Source organism: Drosophila suzukii, chromosome 2L (genome assembly GCF_043229965.1).
Source record: "Drosophila suzukii chromosome 2L, CBGP_Dsuzu_IsoJpt1.0, whole genome shotgun sequence".
NCBI lineage: Eukaryota > Metazoa > Arthropoda > Insecta > Diptera > Drosophilidae > Drosophila > Drosophila suzukii.
In genome coordinates this window covers 7,647,884-7,666,669 of record NC_092080.1, presented here as the reverse complement: position 1 = coordinate 7,666,669, position 18,786 = coordinate 7,647,884, and the positions used below count along the sequence as shown (strand labels likewise).

Below are 18,786 nucleotides of genomic sequence, written 5' to 3'. Positions count from 1 at the left end.
TTTTCCGTTTTAATATGGAAATAAAGTTTAGAGTCACTTAACAAACATAACTATTATGTTACAAATGTAAAATTAATTCATTTTTAAATATATATTATAATGTTTGAACAAGCTTAAAAATAAAATCACCGGAAAAGTATTTAATGGTATATTTTGCAGTATTTTTTTTACTCGCCAGCCCTGGCAGCGCCAACAGCTGTTCAGCTGGGCAAGCAGTGTTGCCAACTGCTTGCGGCCGCCACACGTGAAGTGCGCGGAATAAACAACAAATTGGACGGATTCGGTGTGTAATTATGCAACAAATGCTGTGTGAAAAGTGCCGAAAACTGCGATAATTTGTTGACATTTGCGAGGAACGTGTGCCCCTAACTGCAATTCGTCGAAATGTATCGTTTGTTGAGTGCAAATCGAGCGGCAGCAGTGCAAAAAGCACTGCGAGTGCCACCCACCGCCCACACAACAACAACAACAGTGTGCTGCGACTGCGGCAGCGAAATTGCGCCTTCAAATTTCATCCATTATCAGCAGTATTATCAAATGCTATACCGCCAAATGCCGGCAGGTGAGTAAATGATAATGGGAAGTGCCTGAAAAGAGTTAAACTAATGCAACATGTGCTTTCCAATTGCAGTGACAACTACTACTACAGGGGCAACCACAACAACGCGCACACAAACAACAACACCCACACAGGCAGATGCACTGGCCCAGGCGAAAAAAAAGCGATTGCGCAAGCCACGCTATGCCAAATATGTGGAACTCCTGGAGGGTAGGTCCTAGCAGGGATTACCACTAGTTCCCTATATAAACAGCTCGACTATCTTCCCTTCCAGTCACCGAACAGGCCATCAGCGAGCGAAGATCAAGGGTCAAACGGCTCAAGTCCAAAAAGCTGGCTGACTTTATACAGAAAGCCCAGCAGCAAATCCTGGAACGACGTGCCCGGGAGGATCGCAAGGATAAGAAGACCAAGGGCGTCTTGGACCTGGCGCAGCGGCAACCTGTGGAGTATCAGAAGATCGATATGGAGGCATTGGATGGTTCGATTCTAGAGTCCGGCATCTACGATGATCGGCCAATGCTCTTCTTTGGCAAGGATGAGTACACCAAACAGGTGATAGCGAATCCCGAGGAAATGCAGAATATCCTCAAAAGCTTTCACAACTTTCGGGATATCATCGAGAGCATGGGGAATGATCAGCACGAAGCGGATTTTGGGTAGGTCTAGGATGGGAAGAGAATTCATTGTATATAACTCCTTCAGAATGCAATTCGTAAACTTATATATTAGGATTTCCAAATTTGTACATAGTTTTCCCTGCAGAATTCATTCATATTCATTTTTCAATCATATAGGCTAAGTACCGCCAAGGTGCTTCCTGAAGAAGCCGACGTCCTGGATCCTTTTGAAGCCATTGAGCCGTACATAAATCCCCTGGACAAGAGCAAACCTGCGGTAACAGCCATGGCCATGCCCAACGCCAGTGCAGTCACAACCAAGTCTAAGAAACGGTGAGCAGTTGTTTCCCAGATTTTATGACCTAGTTCCTTACATTTGTTATGTTCTTTTGAAGATTTAAGTCAAAGGTTCACGTGAACGAGGAGCAAGAGCGTCTGGCCAAACAGCGGGCACTGCACATGAACCTAAATACCTACTTAAACGTTTGTGTTTCCGCCAACATGCTCAATCGCGCCCTGTCCACCATCATCGCTTATCGGGGGAGGGTGAGGAAAAGTACTCTGCCTCACATGTCCGAAGGCCTCATCACCATCGACTTGTACAATATACTTCTACACGGCTACGCGGCCAAGGGATCCTTTGATCGCTCGCAGGAGCTCTTTAAACTCATCGAGGAGGATGGTCTGTCGTTCAATGAGCAAAGCTATGCCGCCATCTTTGAATGCTTGGGACGCCTGGAACCGGATGAACAGAATCAGCAGTTCATAGCCAAGTACATTGAACTAGCTGAGAAGGAAGGGTTTAGTTTAAATCAAATCATGGATAAATCTAAGTTTGTGGCCGATCAGCGCGACATTGCCCTGGATGCTATTCGTCGACTTCGTCCGGATTTCAAGCCTGTCTATGTGCCACCGCAACTGGGTTACGACAATGAACTGCTGAATCATCTCAACGAGCACGTTTTACCTGTTGGAGAAGAGGGAAAGCCTGGAAAAGATGACTTGGACTATGCCATAATGAACTCCAAGCGAGGCTACACCACAGCTCAATTGGAGCAGCTTGCTAGGGAGCAACTCAAAATAGAGCTGGATGGTAGCATTACCATCAAGTCCATTGAGAAATCTAAGGAGTTTGCCAATTCCGAAAAATGCGTATGTATAATTAAATTGAATATAATTTATTTATACTTAGTGTTTATAATAATTTTCAGCGCGAACGCCTTAAGGAATTGGAGGAAACGTGGCGCAAACAAATTTCGTCGGCCATTGTGCGGGATCTTAACACTCTGCGAGCCCAAGTTCGCTTCAAACCACATGGCTTCATGAACTACTACACCTATCTGAAGACCCTGGACACCTCGCACTTTGCAGACATCCTGATCAAGGAACTGTACAAGCTAGCCGAGGGCTCGGAAACATTCAGTCCCACGGTGGGCCAGCTGTACAAACAACTCGGGCAGAAAGTGCAGCAGCGTTACCAAATTGAGCAGAAGAAACACAACGGCACGCTGGAGAAGATTGGCGAGATTTACAGCTCGTACTGTGAACTGTGGGACAGCGGGAAGTCACAGGATAACACGCGGCAGGCTTGGCAGCGTCTTGTGCACGAGCAGCGAGAAAGTGGACCCAGCATGGATCTGCCGGAGGTGCCTTGGCCTTCCAATGTCCTGACTGGCGTCGGTCGCTTTCTGTACAACATTCTGATGCGGGACATCAAGATCGACGCCCATATAATGAGGCAAAAGAGCAAAACCAAAGCGGTTTCTCAACCACAGAACATGTTGCCCGCCTTCTACACTCTCTTCCGCAATCAAGGACGTTTTGTTAAAGAGGAAGTGAAACCACATCCGGTGCTCTCGAGACTATTTCGGGCTTCACGCCAGCAGACGCTCACCTTCGACTCAAATCTGGTGCCCATGCTGTGTCCTCCGCAACCGTGGAGTACACCTCACAATGGGGGCTACCTGCTCAACAAGTCTGAACTGATTCGCCTGCCTCACCAAGCCATCCAGCAGTGGGACCGGATCACCGCATCCAACCCTCAGCACCTTTATCCTGCTTTAGATTCCCTGAATCAGTTGGCCAGTGTGCCTTGGCGGGTAAACACGCAATTGTTGGATGTGATTATTGAGGTGTTCCAGAATGGTGGCGATGCCAAGTTGGATGTCCCTCAGCCACCCAGTTCCCTGCCTCCGCTTCCGACGCTGCCGGCTAAAGATGCCGATGGCAATGCTGCCTCCTCGGCAGATCGGGCTAAGCAGTTCCGGGACAAACTAGGTCATCGAAGAAAGCAGGCCGAGATGTACAGTTTGTGGTGCGATGCTCTCTATAGGTTGTCCCTGGCGCAGCACGTAAGTGTTCTCTAGAAAAAATTCTAATCATTATTATAACTATTATTAATTTTGTAGTACCGCGATAAAGTCTTCTGGCTGCCGCACAACATGGACTTCCGTGGACGCGTCTATCCCGTTCCCCCTCATCTAAATCACCTTGGCTCTGATTTGGCTCGTTCGATGCTCATCTTCGATCAGGCGCAGCCACTGGGAGTCGATGGTTTCAGTTGGCTCAAGCTGCACTGCATCAATCTAACTGGACTGAAGAAACGAGACTCGGTGAGGGAGCGTCTTCTGTACGCGGAAGAGATCATGCCAGATATTCTGGACTCTGCGGACAATCCGCTTACAGGTCGTATGTGGTGGGCCAAATCAGATGAGCCCTGGCAAACACTGGCCTGCTGCATGGAAATCGCCAATGTGCACCGCTGTCCTGATCCCACCGCCTATCTTAGTCGCTTTCCCATTCACCAGGATGGTTCCTGCAATGGATTGCAGCATTATGCAGCTTTGGGAAGGGATGAAGCGGGTGCTTGTAGTGTTAACCTAGCACCGTCGGCCATTCCGCAGGATGTCTACAGTGCAGTGGCCACGTTGGTGGAGAGGAGTAGGAAGACCGATGCTCAGAACGGATTGCATGTGGCAGAAGCACTAGCTGGATTCGTTCGTCGCAAGGTGATTAAACAAACGGTGATGACTACGGTATATGGGGTGACCCGCTATGGAGCAAGACTGCAGATTGCACGCCAACTGAAGGACATCGACGAATTCCCCAAGGATTGGGTGTGGCCGGCGTCCACATACTTGACCACCAAAACGTTCGAGAGCCTGCGAGAAATGTTCACATCGACGAGGGAGATCCAGGATTGGTTTACGGAGTGCGCCCGACTCATTTCTGGTGTTTGTAGTCAGAATGTAGAGTGGGTGACGCCACTGGGTCTGCCCGTGGTGCAGCCCTACAATCGACAGGAGATGAAGCACTCGCCTCGCACTGGATTTAGGGTGTCTTTGAACATGCCTATGGACATGTATGAGCGACCAAACATCCTCAAGCAGAAGAACGCCTTCCCGCCGAACTTCATCCATTCGCTGGATTCCTCGCACATGATGCTCACCTCGCTGCACTGCGAACGGCAGGGCATCACATTTGTTTCGGTCCACGACTGTTTCTGGACTCACGCCAACACCGTGCCGGATCTGAATCGGATGTGTCGGGAGCAGTTCGTTGCCCTGCACTCGCAGCCCATTCTGGAACAGCTCTCCGAGTTTATGCGAAAGACCTACAGCTTTAAGGATAAGTGAGTTATAACATAATATTAAAGTTAATATGTTTATAATAAATGTTTATCCCCCAGCGACTTTACGAACGATGGATCCGTGGAGGATCTGTCCAAGCGTCAGCTGAACCGCACTGTAAAGCAACTGCCGCAGAAGGGAGACTTTGACCTGCGCAACGTACTCGACTCTGTGTACTTCTTCAGTTAGGAACTTTTCTACGTAGAAGACATCTGCAACAGTGCCTAATCGTAGTCGTAGTCATTAAGTTTATTTAATATACCAGTTAAATTTGTTCAACAATTCGGCTTTCAATACCAAAAAAAGAAATTAGGAAAAAAAAGAAGCTACAATAGGCGATGGTGGATCGACGCCAAATGTGATTTTGTAACCTTTAATTACATAAAATTGATTAAAATGCTTTTAAAAAAGTCTTTTTTGTAATTATTGCCTTGCGGGTGTATAACTTAATTATATAAAAATTAAACAATATTTATATAATGGAAGACATTTCCTATGGTAATTATAGCATCCCACAAGACCGGAAAACGTCTGCTTTTATCCATTGATCGATTTTGTTTTCCATTTTATTCCAAAGCTATTTAGTTTTTATGAGTTTTCCTACCTCAAAGATTTTCATTGCGTTTCGGGCCAGAGCTACTTGAACATGTGGTTGTGTATCTGCGCCACAAAACGATTGTTTAATTAAATTTGGCTACTACATTGAAGATACTACATACTAGGTTTGTCTGTATTAATCCATGTGCAAACAGTTAATAGTATGTGAATTTATCTTGCGCTCATTTATGTTTAAATTTAAATATTTTTTGAGTGGAATAACCAATTGTTGTTCCATTTGTTTATAAATATTTTACATTATTAGAATATTTGTGTTCCTTTGAATTTCATGGTTGTTTGATTTGGGAGAGTTAATTTGTGCCAATTACATTTAATTGTTTTTAATACTATTTGGCCGGGAGAACATAAAGAATCCATTGATTTATGGCCACTTCCCGATTTGGTCGGTTCCGAACCGCTTTGTGCTGCTTTTGGTTTAACTCACTCAATAGTCCGAGAGAGGGCATCATTTCATTTGTTTAAATAAATATATGGTTTGGGCTTTTTAGCAATGGGCTGCATTTTTTTTATTAGAATCTACAGATGTCTCCGGAGAAACACCAATTAACTCTACCATATTTATATTAGATTTCTTTTTTATATTTATTAGCTTCATTAGTTTGGATTGAGGTAATATATCAATAATCTTTAATTGTTTAACTTTAACGTATATGTTTCGAATTAAAAAATTTATTGATTTGAGCGGAAGTTCTGATCGCCCCTTTTCGCATGATTTATGACCTTGTCTTGTTTTTTTCCTAATTAATAACACCTTTTATTAGTCTGGACCTTAGGTAATAGACCAATATTTATATTATATTTGTTTTTCTTTGATTTATATGTTACATTTTTTATTATTCTAAAAGGAAGTTCTGATCTTTCCTTATGCTTTATGATTTTCTCAGCGCTTTTAAGATTAAAGCGCTTATCTTAGAGTTTTTGAGATGTATCATATATCTTTTTCTTTAACTTATATGGTATAAACTAAACTTTATTACTCTAAATGGAAGTTTTGATCTCATCTTTTCTTATGACTTAACATTTTCTTCGGGCTTTTATGATTATATGACATGATTTTTAATATTGGGGAGCTGTTTACAGTACTTATGTCTTAAAAATACAAACCATTCGAAACTGAACACTTCATAAATTTAAGTTATAAACGGTTGGTTTTTAATATTATTATTTGATTTGTTTAGTTATAATTTTATTAAATTGTTTTAAATATATTGGAGCATTGGCTCAGCTTTCGTTTTCACTCACTCTCTGGGATTTTGAGTGAATGTTCATCGGAGCACGCCCACGCTCGGGTTCGCCGCCCCCTTTTTACATGCGCCCACTTTAGCTTTAGCTACTGGTACTATCTGCTGCCTCTGCCGCTGCCGCTGCCTCTGCCACCGGCGACCGGCGACCGGCGGCGTTGGCGTCGGCGTCGACTTTCTTTGGCCGCTTCGCTCTCGTTTTTTTTTTGGCTCGGCTGGCCATTCGCTTCCGACTTTGCCGACTTGCCGCTCAGTCTGAAAAGTTCATGTGACGCGTCGAGAACGCTGCGATTTTCGAGTCCGCCAACGCCGCCGCCGCCGCCGCAACCGCTACCGCTGCCCGATTTCTGATTGCCGAGGCAAACAGCGCGCTCCAAGGGAATCCCTCTGGCATCTGCAATCGCCACGCAGCGCATCTCTTGCACCTGCCACGCCGTCCAGGTGGAGGTGGATCGCTCAGGTAACGAGAGCGGCGGCCTGATTGGCTTTTTATCACCGCATATCACACGTATCCATAAGATTGAGATGATCCCAAAGGGGTAACCGCAAAATGCAGTGCAAATTAATTTCAACAAAATGAATATACATATGCTAAAAAAACTAAGCAGGCACCAAACAAAGTACTCTATAAAAAGAAAAAAATCTTTTACTTATTATAATAGTTTGTGCCAGCTTGCAAATATTTAGTGCATAGATTAAACTAAAAACGTGCCTTGCATAAATTCAGCAAAGCTCAAAATTCATTTTAAAAATACTTGCGCATCTTGTGTATATTTTTAAAACAAATTTGATAAAGGGTTTTTATATATTGATTCATTTAAATATTTATAGAATTTCGTTTTACAAAATTATTATAACAATGCAAGTGTATAAAAAACCCACAGTCAGTAAATAAAATATAACACAAAATATTGTTTAATAAGCTTAAAAAATTTCCTTGAGCATATGTATTTTTTTAAATAAAGAAAACTTAAAAATAGTAATCACAAATAAATATCTCTTAAGTTTTCTTCTAAACATAAAACGTATTTAGGTTTTTCTTTGCAAATATATGCTCTTTTTGCTTTGCTTTTGTTATTGTGTCTCTCTGCTCAAACAAATTATACAAACTTTCCGGAAGCATATACATTTTATAAAGTAAAGGAAACTTAAAAAGATTAACCACAAATAAACATATCTCTCAAATTATCTTCCAAATACAAAACGTATTTGGGTTTTTCTTCGCAAATATATGCTCTTTTCCCCTGCTTTTGTTATAGTATCTCTCTGGTTTTCTTATTTTCCCTACGCCATATCTTTCGGATTTTCGTGGTTTTTTTGTTGTGCCTTTTGTTTGGGTAATTGCAAGTGAATTGTGCGAGTTGCAATTGATAAATGACCGTTCATAAACGAATAAAAGCGCTATCTGGGTGTCGGCCTTATCGCGCCAGAATATCGCATTAAAACTAATTCAATTACGGGCAATGTGAGCAGGGGCATGCAAATTAGAAGGAACACTTTCAATAACAACAAAAAGGCAACAACAGCAGCAGAATCGGTAGCGTATATGTGCATATATAGATAAACGCACATACAAGACCCACTTTGTAAGGGGGGCAATGTTTCGGGGGAGGATTGCAAATGGGGGAGGGGGTGCGATGGTGGTGAAAAGTTGGAACTTAGTTTTCTGTTCATGATAATGTCATAATTGACGGCCTGTGGACGGGTTTGATTGAATTTCCAGGGGAAATTGAGTTGCAAATGAGTTTCGCCAGCAAGTGACGAAATTATCGCACGGCATTTGATAAAAAAAATTGATAAGGCCTCGACACGATTTCAATTTAAACCATTTGAAATGGAAATTAACCGTTTGATGAGTTGTTAAGCAAACTGCAATTTGATGGAAATGTATTTATCATTTTTAAGTACACACAGTGCGTATACGTTATATGCGGAAAATGTGATTAAAAAAGGTATTATACAAACAAATTGTACTTGTAATGCTCTAAAAATAGTGTTTTACTTTGTAAAACATTTTTTAATGAAACTATTTCTGAACAACACTGTTGCGTATACGTAATAAGCTAGCATCTACCATAAAATTTTTAAGGACTTCCTAACAATTTCACCTTTGCTAAACTTTTGAAGGGGTAAAAAGGAAAAGAGAACTATATTTCAGTTAAAAAGGGTTTTAAAATAGTTGTTCTTCACTTTTATAATAATAAAAAGCAAGTTTTACTTTTTAATAGGATTTTTTAGGTACTCTTTTTAACGCCGTTCTTGCGTATACGTAATATGCAAACAACTACCTTAGAATTTAAAGGACTTCTATCCAATTTCATCTTTGCTAAACTTTTATAGGGGTAAAGGGCAAAAGGCAAACTATATTTCAATAAAAAGGGGTTCAAAAATAGTTGTTTTTCACTTTTTGTAATAAAAAATAGTGTACACATTTTAATATGATTTTTTAAAGAACTATTTTTAAACACCACTCTAGCGTATACGTAATATGCAAGCATCTCCCATAGAATTTAAAGGACTTCCATTTAATTTCACCTTTGCTTATCTTTTTTAGGGTTGCAGGGGAAAAGCAAACTATATTTCAACTAAAAAGGGTTTAAAAATAGTTGTATTTCACTTTTTTTTACAACCAAAAATATTGTTTTACATTTTAAAATGTTTTTTAGGAACTATTTTGAAACACCACTTTTGCGTATACGCAATATGCAAACATCTGCCATAGAAATTAAAGGACTTCCATCCAATTTCCCCTTTGCTAAACTTTTATGGGCGCATAGGGAAAAGGCAAACTATTTTTCAATTAAAAGGGGTTTAAAAAATTAGTTAGTTTTCCCTTTTTTTTAATAACCCAATTAGTTTTCAGTTTAAGCACCGTTGGCGTGGCCATACAAGTATTATACCAGAACATCCATTAGCAATGAAATACAAGAACAACTTTTACCAGTTAATACCGCTCAGTACAGACTCGACACGATTTCAATTAAAAGCAGTTAACAATCGCCATGAATAGTGAAATGATTTTTTATGGGCCAATCGTGCGTATGCGTAATGTGTGTGTGCCATAAGTTGCGGGCGTAAAAGTGTTTAAGTCCCGCCTCATATAATTCCTTTTCCGCCTACCACTCGCAACGCCTTGTAGGCCATATTTTCCGGTGTGCGAGCATCGCATTGTATTTGGGTTTTAATGGAAAAAGTGTGTCCGTACATCAAATGGGTTATTATCCATTTTTGCCACCCTGGAAATGGCCATTTAAATTTATAGTCGTTTTGCCTGCCTTGTGGCGTGCGGCACGATGTTGCAGGATGAAATGCCCAAAATCATCGTGATGGTGATGCATACGTACCTAAGTGTTATGTGGCCCCCATATTGAGTGCTAACTGGTTGGGTTTAGCTATAGTTTTATTTTATTTATCTAGAGTTATGACTTTGTGGGCCACAGAATTACCGCACCCGTTGTAGTAAAAACAGATAGTAAGTGAGATAAATTCATTTGCTGACGTAAACATAAACATCTTGAAATTCCTACAAAATATTTATACAAGAAACCCATAAGTACGAATAGTTTTTGGGGAATATTTCCAAAGCAAAAATCCCACTCTAATCTAAGTTATTGAGCAATATTTTTGCAAGTGTCAGCCCTGTCAATATCATGACTTTCCTTGCACTTTTCCCCAACCAACATTTATCAGAATACATAAGGTTGAGTCATTTATAATGCGTTCAACCGGACAAGTGAATTTATGCCGTGACTCAGCACAGTATTTTTCTCGCAGCGCACATTATTATTTATTGCATATTTAATAGGTACGCGTAGTGCCCATAATTCCCATTTCAATGTCAGCGGGAGTGAGGGAAGGATTTTCGGATTTCCAGAGGCGACACATATAGTAGTGTTGCGGGACGGGAGATAAGAAGTCAGTCAACTGCAAGCCCGCCAGCTGTCAGCCCAACCGCTTACCGCTCATCGTCTGTCACTGGCCCACTCCCAAATCCTACCAGTAATCCCCCTGGTACTCCCACATCCACCCAGATCCACCCACTCCAACCTCGCGTGAGCTGTGACCATTATCAGGCAGGGGAAGTCAAATCAAGTCAAGTGCGAGTGCAGGCCGAGATTATGCTATTTTGGCAGCTCACTTTTTCGGCCGTCCTGGGGGCACTAACATAAATATGGCGACGATTACGTTTCTTTATGGCAAATAAATGTAGGAAAAATATTTGGTAACAAGAAGATAAGAAATTGTATACACTAAAAACATTTAAAATATTATTAGCATGATTTAATGCTAATAAACTTGATGTCGAAACTTAAGAAATATGTAAGCCATTTGTTAAAAGTATTTTATAGCTTAAATTATGGGTTAAAAAAATTATTAAAATAAAGTTCATTGTTACATATTATATACGTATATATAATATAAATACAAATTTAAATTTAAGCCGAAGAATTAATGCTACGAATTTTTTAAAAACTGTTCTTACAGATTTTTATATTTAATCGAAATATTCCAATCGCTATATGTTTGCTTACTTTTCTTTGAATATATTTATATATTTTTTATTAACTTTAAATATTTGTAACTGACGTTGATAACGTTTTTTTCTAAGAACTAACTTTTAACTAAGAACAAATTAGGGACCCCGTTCCATCGGTAATTGTATAATAAATATTTTTAGATCTAACAAATTAGTATTTTGATTTTGCAATCGTATTTTCAATTTTAAAAAATAAGAAAAATGTATCATAATAATTTTGTTTAATGTTTTTATTTTACTTTGTGCTTGTAGTAATTTGTATCTGAAGGATAACCGAAACAGTTCCTTATCTTTTGAAATCGAGTTCTAAGTTCAGTAGTATTTTTTCCTCTGCTGTCCTGATCTTAATAATCCTCCCATTTGTCAACATGTCAGCCAACTGTGGTAATTAGACCCCCTCCCGAAAAAAACCCACAAATCAGACAATTTGCCCAGAAAACGCCACTTGCTTCCCCATATTTCCCTTGCGACTGCATTGATTTCCACTTTGCCGGGCGGTTGGCTTTGTTTCGCTTTCGTTTTCGTTAGCGTTATTTATGAATGCGAATTAATGTACCGTTAGCATGCACAACAACACTTTGGGCCCGAAAGAAAAAAAGCGAAAGGGACATGGCCAATACCAATGCCAAAGCGGCAGCACTTCACTTTGTTTGGCTAAATGCGACGCTGTCGTCCATTTCGGGTGCCATTATTACGAGCGTTTCCGTTCGGAGATTTCCGGTGATTATTTCCATGCCGGCTGCCAGGGAAAACCCTTCGTGGGGTTGGCCGAAAATGGTTGGCCAAAAAGGAGGGGGTTGTGAAGGCATTCGGAGGCTTGATTGAATTAAGCCCAAACGATCCTGGCCAGCGAATGCATAAAGACACGCAGCTTAATTATGGCCCACAAAGCACGGCACACACACACCTGCCCTGGCCCACTTACCCTAATTGAAATTGATTGCTGAGGTACCCAGACACCAGATACCAGCTACCATTTGCCAGAGAACTACAACCATTAGTAACCTTTTGAGAATCAAAATTTCACCGACAGCCACTGCCAAACAATCAGTAGACGGAATGCAGTTGTTATTGCCTCTGATATTTGGTATCGATTAAAATCGCGACACACAGTGCCAAAAATGTATTTCTTTTTTTATCGTTTTCTGAAATATTAAAGTCATGTCAAACAATGCGCCAAAGGCGGCTCAATACACGCTGCTGTTTTGTTCTACTGATATAGGATTGTCTGGGGGAGGTATGGGGGCTTTATGAGGTATGAGGGTAAATCGGGAGGTACGACCCACACGAACATATGACAGCGGCAGTCGGCATGAGATACTCGAAGGCAGAAGCTAATGCAAAGCCACAGAAAAGCCAACTGGCGGAAATACTAGTAGAAAACAAATAAAAAAGGCAGAAAAGAGAAGAACAGGAAAGAAGACAAATTAAATTCGGGCAATGCGAACGACCTATACACTTGTTATTAGGGGTTTTAAATTGGTTTATTATGTAATTTATATGGGTATATCATAATTTCCAAGACACTACCAAATACAGTTGAAAAAAATCTTCAATTTGTATATTAAGAAGGTACACAAAGTGACATGCTCTCTGAGATATTGTCACAAAAAACAGTAAAGTTTTAAATTTATTTATAAAAGTGTCTAAAAGTATGCAACAATATATTTAAAAATCGTATTTCTATTAGATTCTCTCTGTCTAAAGACGTTTTATTATTTGCTGCATACTTTCAGGCACATTTATAGGAGATTTTAAAACTTCATACATATTTTTCAGAGTTTTCTTCTTATAACCGTGATACCTACAATTGTTTACCTGAATAGCACGCATTTTGCATCAAACATTACAGAAGGTGTGACTTTTCTCTTATTCTTACACTTTGCGACTTTCTTCCATGGCCAAAAGCGAAAACGCGTTGAATTTACACATGTTTACAGCCAAGTTGACATGGTCAGTAACTTGGTTTAGCCAAGGCCATCTAGAGGTTAGAATATATGAATATGCATATGCGACAAAAATAACCCTTCGATATTAATCTGTATCTTAAATCTTCAATCGCCGAGTCAAGCAACTTTTTTAGTGTATATGTGTATCAAGAAAAAAAACGATGAAAGAGGCAAATAAAAATTGTAACAAGTTGAACGTGCTGCTGAGCTGGGCATTAATAGGTTTTTGACTTGCTATAAAACTGGCAGAAAAACAGAAAATGAAACAGAAACTAAAACAGAAGCCACAACACAAGAGAGTTCTCCACTCTGTCAGCAGTGGAATGATATGATGGCCAAGAAAAGCCCATCCTAAGCTCAAGTGAGCCGACAGAAGCTTAAACTGCTCGTTGGCCTTTAAAAAATGATTTTGTTCGAATCAAAATGGGAAGCAGAGCAGAGCAGCATATTCACGTAACTCGATTGAGTTCAAGTTGAAACATTTTTTGGCAAGTCTTTCTTTTTTTTTTTTTGGGTCTTGATTAGGTTTGGCCATTCGAGCTGCTCTTGTAATTGGCCTGTTGCGGGTCTGTGGCTAATAGCATTGGCCCGGTAATTGGCCAGCTATGGGTTGGGAAATTAATGCGATTCTCCTGCACCGAGCGGACGTTGCCATGGCACTTAATAATTATCATGGGATTCCATCTACCACTCCGCTTACCTCAAAAAAAAACCAAAGAATTGACGCAATTAGGTTTGTTCACATCATTTTCTGGCCAAGCAACACAAAATATTGGAGACATTTTTTTCGGGGAAGTTACGAAAAAGGTGAAACTTGCTAAACTCTTTTCTTTCGTCGACCATCCGCTCGATTTTCAGTTTGTCAACGGTTTTATATTACATGTTTTTCACGTCTAGACGTCAACTTAATCAGTGAAAAAGCTGTGGGCCAATGAATTGAATTGACAGCCAATAAATAAATGTCAACATGACAGTTGTTCCTATTGACTCCAAGTGAAATAATAATTGGAAATTAAATGTAATCAAGAAATCAAGAACATTTTAAAGCGATATGGTTTTTAAAGTGATTTTGATTTATTTTTCTAGAAAAATGCAACTCTATCTTTTGAGGTGATATACATAAGTAATATAAGTTTCATCAAAAAACTTTAAGACCAGCTTACCTATCTTATCTATAATCCCAATACAATATTTCTGCTCACAAAAGATTCCAATTTAATTTCCTCTTCCACATATTTTCACAAACATAATGCAATTTAAAGTAGATTTCCATTCGTTTGATTAGAAATTTGATACGGATGATCCCCTAGCCTACATATGTATGCACATTCAGGGTCGCGAATCCATCCTTCTACCTGTTACACACCCACCGACTTGTTGTCAGCCTTGAACTCCATGGGTAAACAAATATCTTATCGGTTTACTTTGCATTTTTGTACGACTTTTCTTTTTTTATTTTTCATTCGGTTTCATTCTATTCATGTCTATTCATTTGTTCTGCTCAGCTACATAAATATATACACAAATATACAAGTTCGCATTGTGCTATTCAATAGAGAAGCCTTCAATTTTCAGTGCTTTTCCGTCCTTCATTTATCTATTCAATCAGAAAGTCAACCTCCGTCACTATTGCCAAAAAATTCAACATTTTAAGCTGGTCGAGGAGAAACCTTTACCCATATATAAAGGTATATGTATATAGTATACCTAGGAGCTTACCCACTTTGCAGACCGAAAAACTTTTTCAAAAATTCATTTTTCTCAGCATTTCTGTGTGTTTACTCAATTGCAGTTTTTCCGTTTGCACTGCTATTTTTTCCTTCTTTGCATTTCCCACTTTTCCTGGCATTTTCTTGTTGCTCTCCACTCAATCACTCTATCTGCCCGGCTCTATCTCACTCCCACACATAACCGTCCCTTTTGCTATTTTATTTGCTGATTTAATCGCGTCTTGAAGCTTCCTTCCTGTGAGTACTTGTGGGGTGGAAAGGGGGTAGAGAAAGGGGAGGGGGGAAAGTGAGAAAATTGTTGGGAATTGGCAGGGAAATTGGGGGGCCTTTATAGGCAGAGGGCAGTGGCATTTTGTGAGGCGTAGTTGCCGACACGCGCACTCAGACTCATAATCAAATGTAATGTGCTGTGAGGCAATCTATAACCACCGGCCAAGCAACAGCTTGTCCCCCGGTGGAAAAAGAGGGTTTTATTACCCCGAAAAGGGGTTCGGCAGGGGTAAAAAGGCAAACGGCGAAAGATGAGAAAATTATTACGAAACTCAAGTGGCGAAAAAGTGGCCAAACGAGTCTTCAAGATGTCTTCGCTCCATCAGAGTTTTGAGAACATTACACGCTTGTTATTAAATTCAACGATATCGCCATGGAGTTCGGGGAATTACGATTCAATTTCGATATTGAGAAGGCTCAATTGGGAGGCACTACAAATATAGGTATTATTTCAAAGATACTTCAAGGGAAAATGGGAATTTATTCTCAGAAGTAAGGCAATCTAATAATGTCTATGCATACTTGTCGTTATTATAATGTTGAATTTAAATAGAAGGTTGAAAAACTAAGTTTGTATATATTTTATATACATTTATCTGTAGAATTTAATACCGATTAATATTTTTTTATTTATATTCGAAATTGTTTTTTGCTAGTATGTGGAATTTTAATTAAAATTAAGTGACCCATCTACATACCCAAAAAAGAGGTAAGGGTAAAATTGACCATTACGATGGCAAGGTAACTATAAAAAAGGTTAGCAACTATTAAAAATGGGTATGTGTATTTAGTTACCTTTAAATCGTAAGGATTCCATATAATAGTATGTAACTATTTCATATTGTTAAATTGACAATTCGATGGGTTTAAGTAATCATTTAACTATTATAATCGATGGGTTTATGTAACCATTTAACTATGATATAGGTCAATTTAACCAAATAGTTTCATCTACATTCTATTTATAGTTCCAATTAATTACATGATTACTTACCCAACATTATGCCCCTCACTTAGCAAAATGCGCTAATCATTGGATCAATTGTCCAACCAAGAAAGTTTGCTTTCGTATGTTTATTTTATTGTCGCCGCCCCACACAATTATCCAATCCAAGTCTCTCGGTTTTTCCTTGAGGAAAAGCGACTCATTAATTGAATTAAACAGATCAATAGAATGGAAGCTACAACTGCCAGAGCAATCGAACATGTGAGTTAACAAACAGACATGGGCAAGAACATCTTAATCTTGCGTTGCAAATTCAGTAAACCAGACTGCTGGTCAATGACAGACAGTAGATGTCTTTGACTTGCTCGTACTCGTATTCTATGTACTTGTACATTTCAACTTGTTTGTTTATTTTCACTTTTCACGTTTTCCCCTCAGCCATAGCCATTTGTTTGCCTATGACATAGACACACGGCTGCCACCAGTGTGTGTTTGCTCAATAGGTCGGGCCAAGGGGGCGTATGCTCGATGTGCCAGTTGGAAATATGTGGATATGTGGATATATGGATGTTCCTCGCTGTGCCACGCGAATTGTCGAATGTGTCAAACGGCAATAATCAGTCCCAAGGCGAGACCAGTTGACAATGCTCGCACATCTTTGCCAACATGGAAAGTAAAGCCATTACAACTGGGGGAAAATTACCGAGACAGCAGCGTACACTTCCTTGTTATGTATACGATTTTCTTTTTATTTTGACACTCGCTTAAGTTGTACCACGTGGCGTATGCATAACATTCTTTCAGCTTCCACAGCCGTCGGCTGTTGGGCCATTAAACGCCCGTTATACATAAACTTTACGCTTTATTCGTACTTTCCCGCTGGCAACAAGGGTTAAGGGTTTTACAGTTCGACGTTAAGCCCCCAAGGAGATGAAGATGACCTCGGGGAGCGTTAACATAACGCCAGACCCCTTGTCGCTGTCGCTCGGATCGTCTTATCAGGCGAATTGAGCTCTCATTCGCACGCAACAAATAAATTCGCAAAAAAAAGAAAATAGAGGGAGAGAGGCTAAGGATGGAAAACTATGGAAAGACAACCGAAGCGGAAAATACTCTAGGAAATTCTGAGTGGATTGGGGGTTTCCGAAAATGATAAGGGTATTTTTCAATTTCTAGTATTTTCTTCACATATTGTTATGAAATTATTAGTAATGATAGTACGAATGTTTTTTCCTTTTAAATAATATATTTCTTAATTAGATTTTAATTATTTGCTTTTTCTAAGGTAATTGTATTTTTAATTTCTTGATTACCTTATACATTTTCACACTGCCTTAGCCCCATACCTAGAAAATTTCAAGTAAATAAACATTTTTCGTAAATGAACTTGGAATTTTTAAATTTATATTATCTACTTCAGATAATCTTATTTGCTTGCTTTCCAAAATTCTGAGGGAAATACAATTTTTCGAAAGTGTACTTGGTATTTTAATTTCTATTACCTACTTTAGATATTCTTATTTAGGTTATATAGTTCATGTATTTTAAGTGATTTAGGTTAGTTTTTTAACAGGGTATTGCAAATAGATTACCTAATTAATTGCTAAATCCTGTTTAATCATTTATTTGGTCTGTTTGAGCTGCCACTTACGCCCTGACACTTAATCAGTCTCAGGTTGGTCTTGTCTTTATTCCAGACACTTAAACGACACGTAGACAAATTGACAGAACCATGCATCTATAAATAGGAGGACAAATTCAAGGACACAAAAAACAAGGATTTTAGGAGATTGATTGAATTTCTGGTACAATAGATACAATACAATGTCGAATGCGCATGAGAGCGCAGACGAAAACCTTGTAAAACATTCGGTGTTCCATCTTGTTCAGGATGGTATAGGACCCCTTCGCTAAGAGTGCGAAATAGCGACAATGGCAAATATTTATATACCTACATACACATGTTTATAGAGCAGGGGACTTTAAGAGGGGGTTTCATGGGGGATCTCAGAAATAGAGGTAGAGTCGCCGATGTCGCGCGTTTGACTGCACTTAATGAAGTCGACTAAATTGACTTTATTGTTGTGCAAATAGGCGAGCTCTCCGCTACTCTCTAGTGCTTTTGCTCTTCTCGTTAAGTACGTATTATAATAATATATTTACATTGTCGGGGGAGTGGGAGATGTACGGGTATAAAGGCAGAGGCCTATGCAAACACCCATTGCCAGTGCGTGCGTCTGCTCATTGTACTTAAATGTTATAAATAAATAAAACATGGGCCATGCTGGGCGACACCCCCAGCCGCGCTATAAATATTCCATGGGACCGCCCATAAACGCACACAAGGCGCTGTGTCATTTAAATAAATAATTTTCAATAAGGTCTAAATAAATTAAGTGTAAATTGAATTAAATGCTTGCATGCAGTGCCGCGCTGTTGTTGCAGCTGCAAAAAAAAACCGCGACATGCATGTAAAAACCTAAAATATTTGCCTTTCAATGTTTTCATTTTTGTGTAAATCCTATGGAAATTCCACTGTCGTGTTTTGCAGAAATTCTTAAAATTTCATCCACTGCGGTTTATGATATTTCAATTGTTTGTTTTTCCTTCGTTTGCAATTTAACAAGTAAATATTTTGTTCAAAAACACTGCCATCAAATAAGAGGAGGCATTATTATTTTCATACC

At 39.5% G+C, this 18,786-nt stretch overlaps 1 protein-coding gene across 1 annotated transcript; it reads left to right on the top strand.

Moving 5' to 3' along the window:
- Nucleotides 1–219: 219 nt before the first annotated feature.
- PolrMT (mitochondrial RNA polymerase) lies at nucleotides 220–5,202 on the top strand. Its single transcript, XM_017090052.4, has 8 exons — nucleotides 220–562; nucleotides 632–769; nucleotides 834–1,218; nucleotides 1,357–1,512; nucleotides 1,575–2,331; nucleotides 2,391–3,530; nucleotides 3,588–4,810; nucleotides 4,868–5,202. Exons 1-8 carry the CDS (start codon nucleotides 385–387, stop codon nucleotides 4,995–4,997), a joined length of 4,107 nt encoding a protein of 1,368 aa, XP_016945541.3. The 5' UTR covers nucleotides 220–384; the 3' UTR covers nucleotides 4,998–5,202.
- Nucleotides 5,203–18,786: the final 13,584 nt, after the last annotated feature.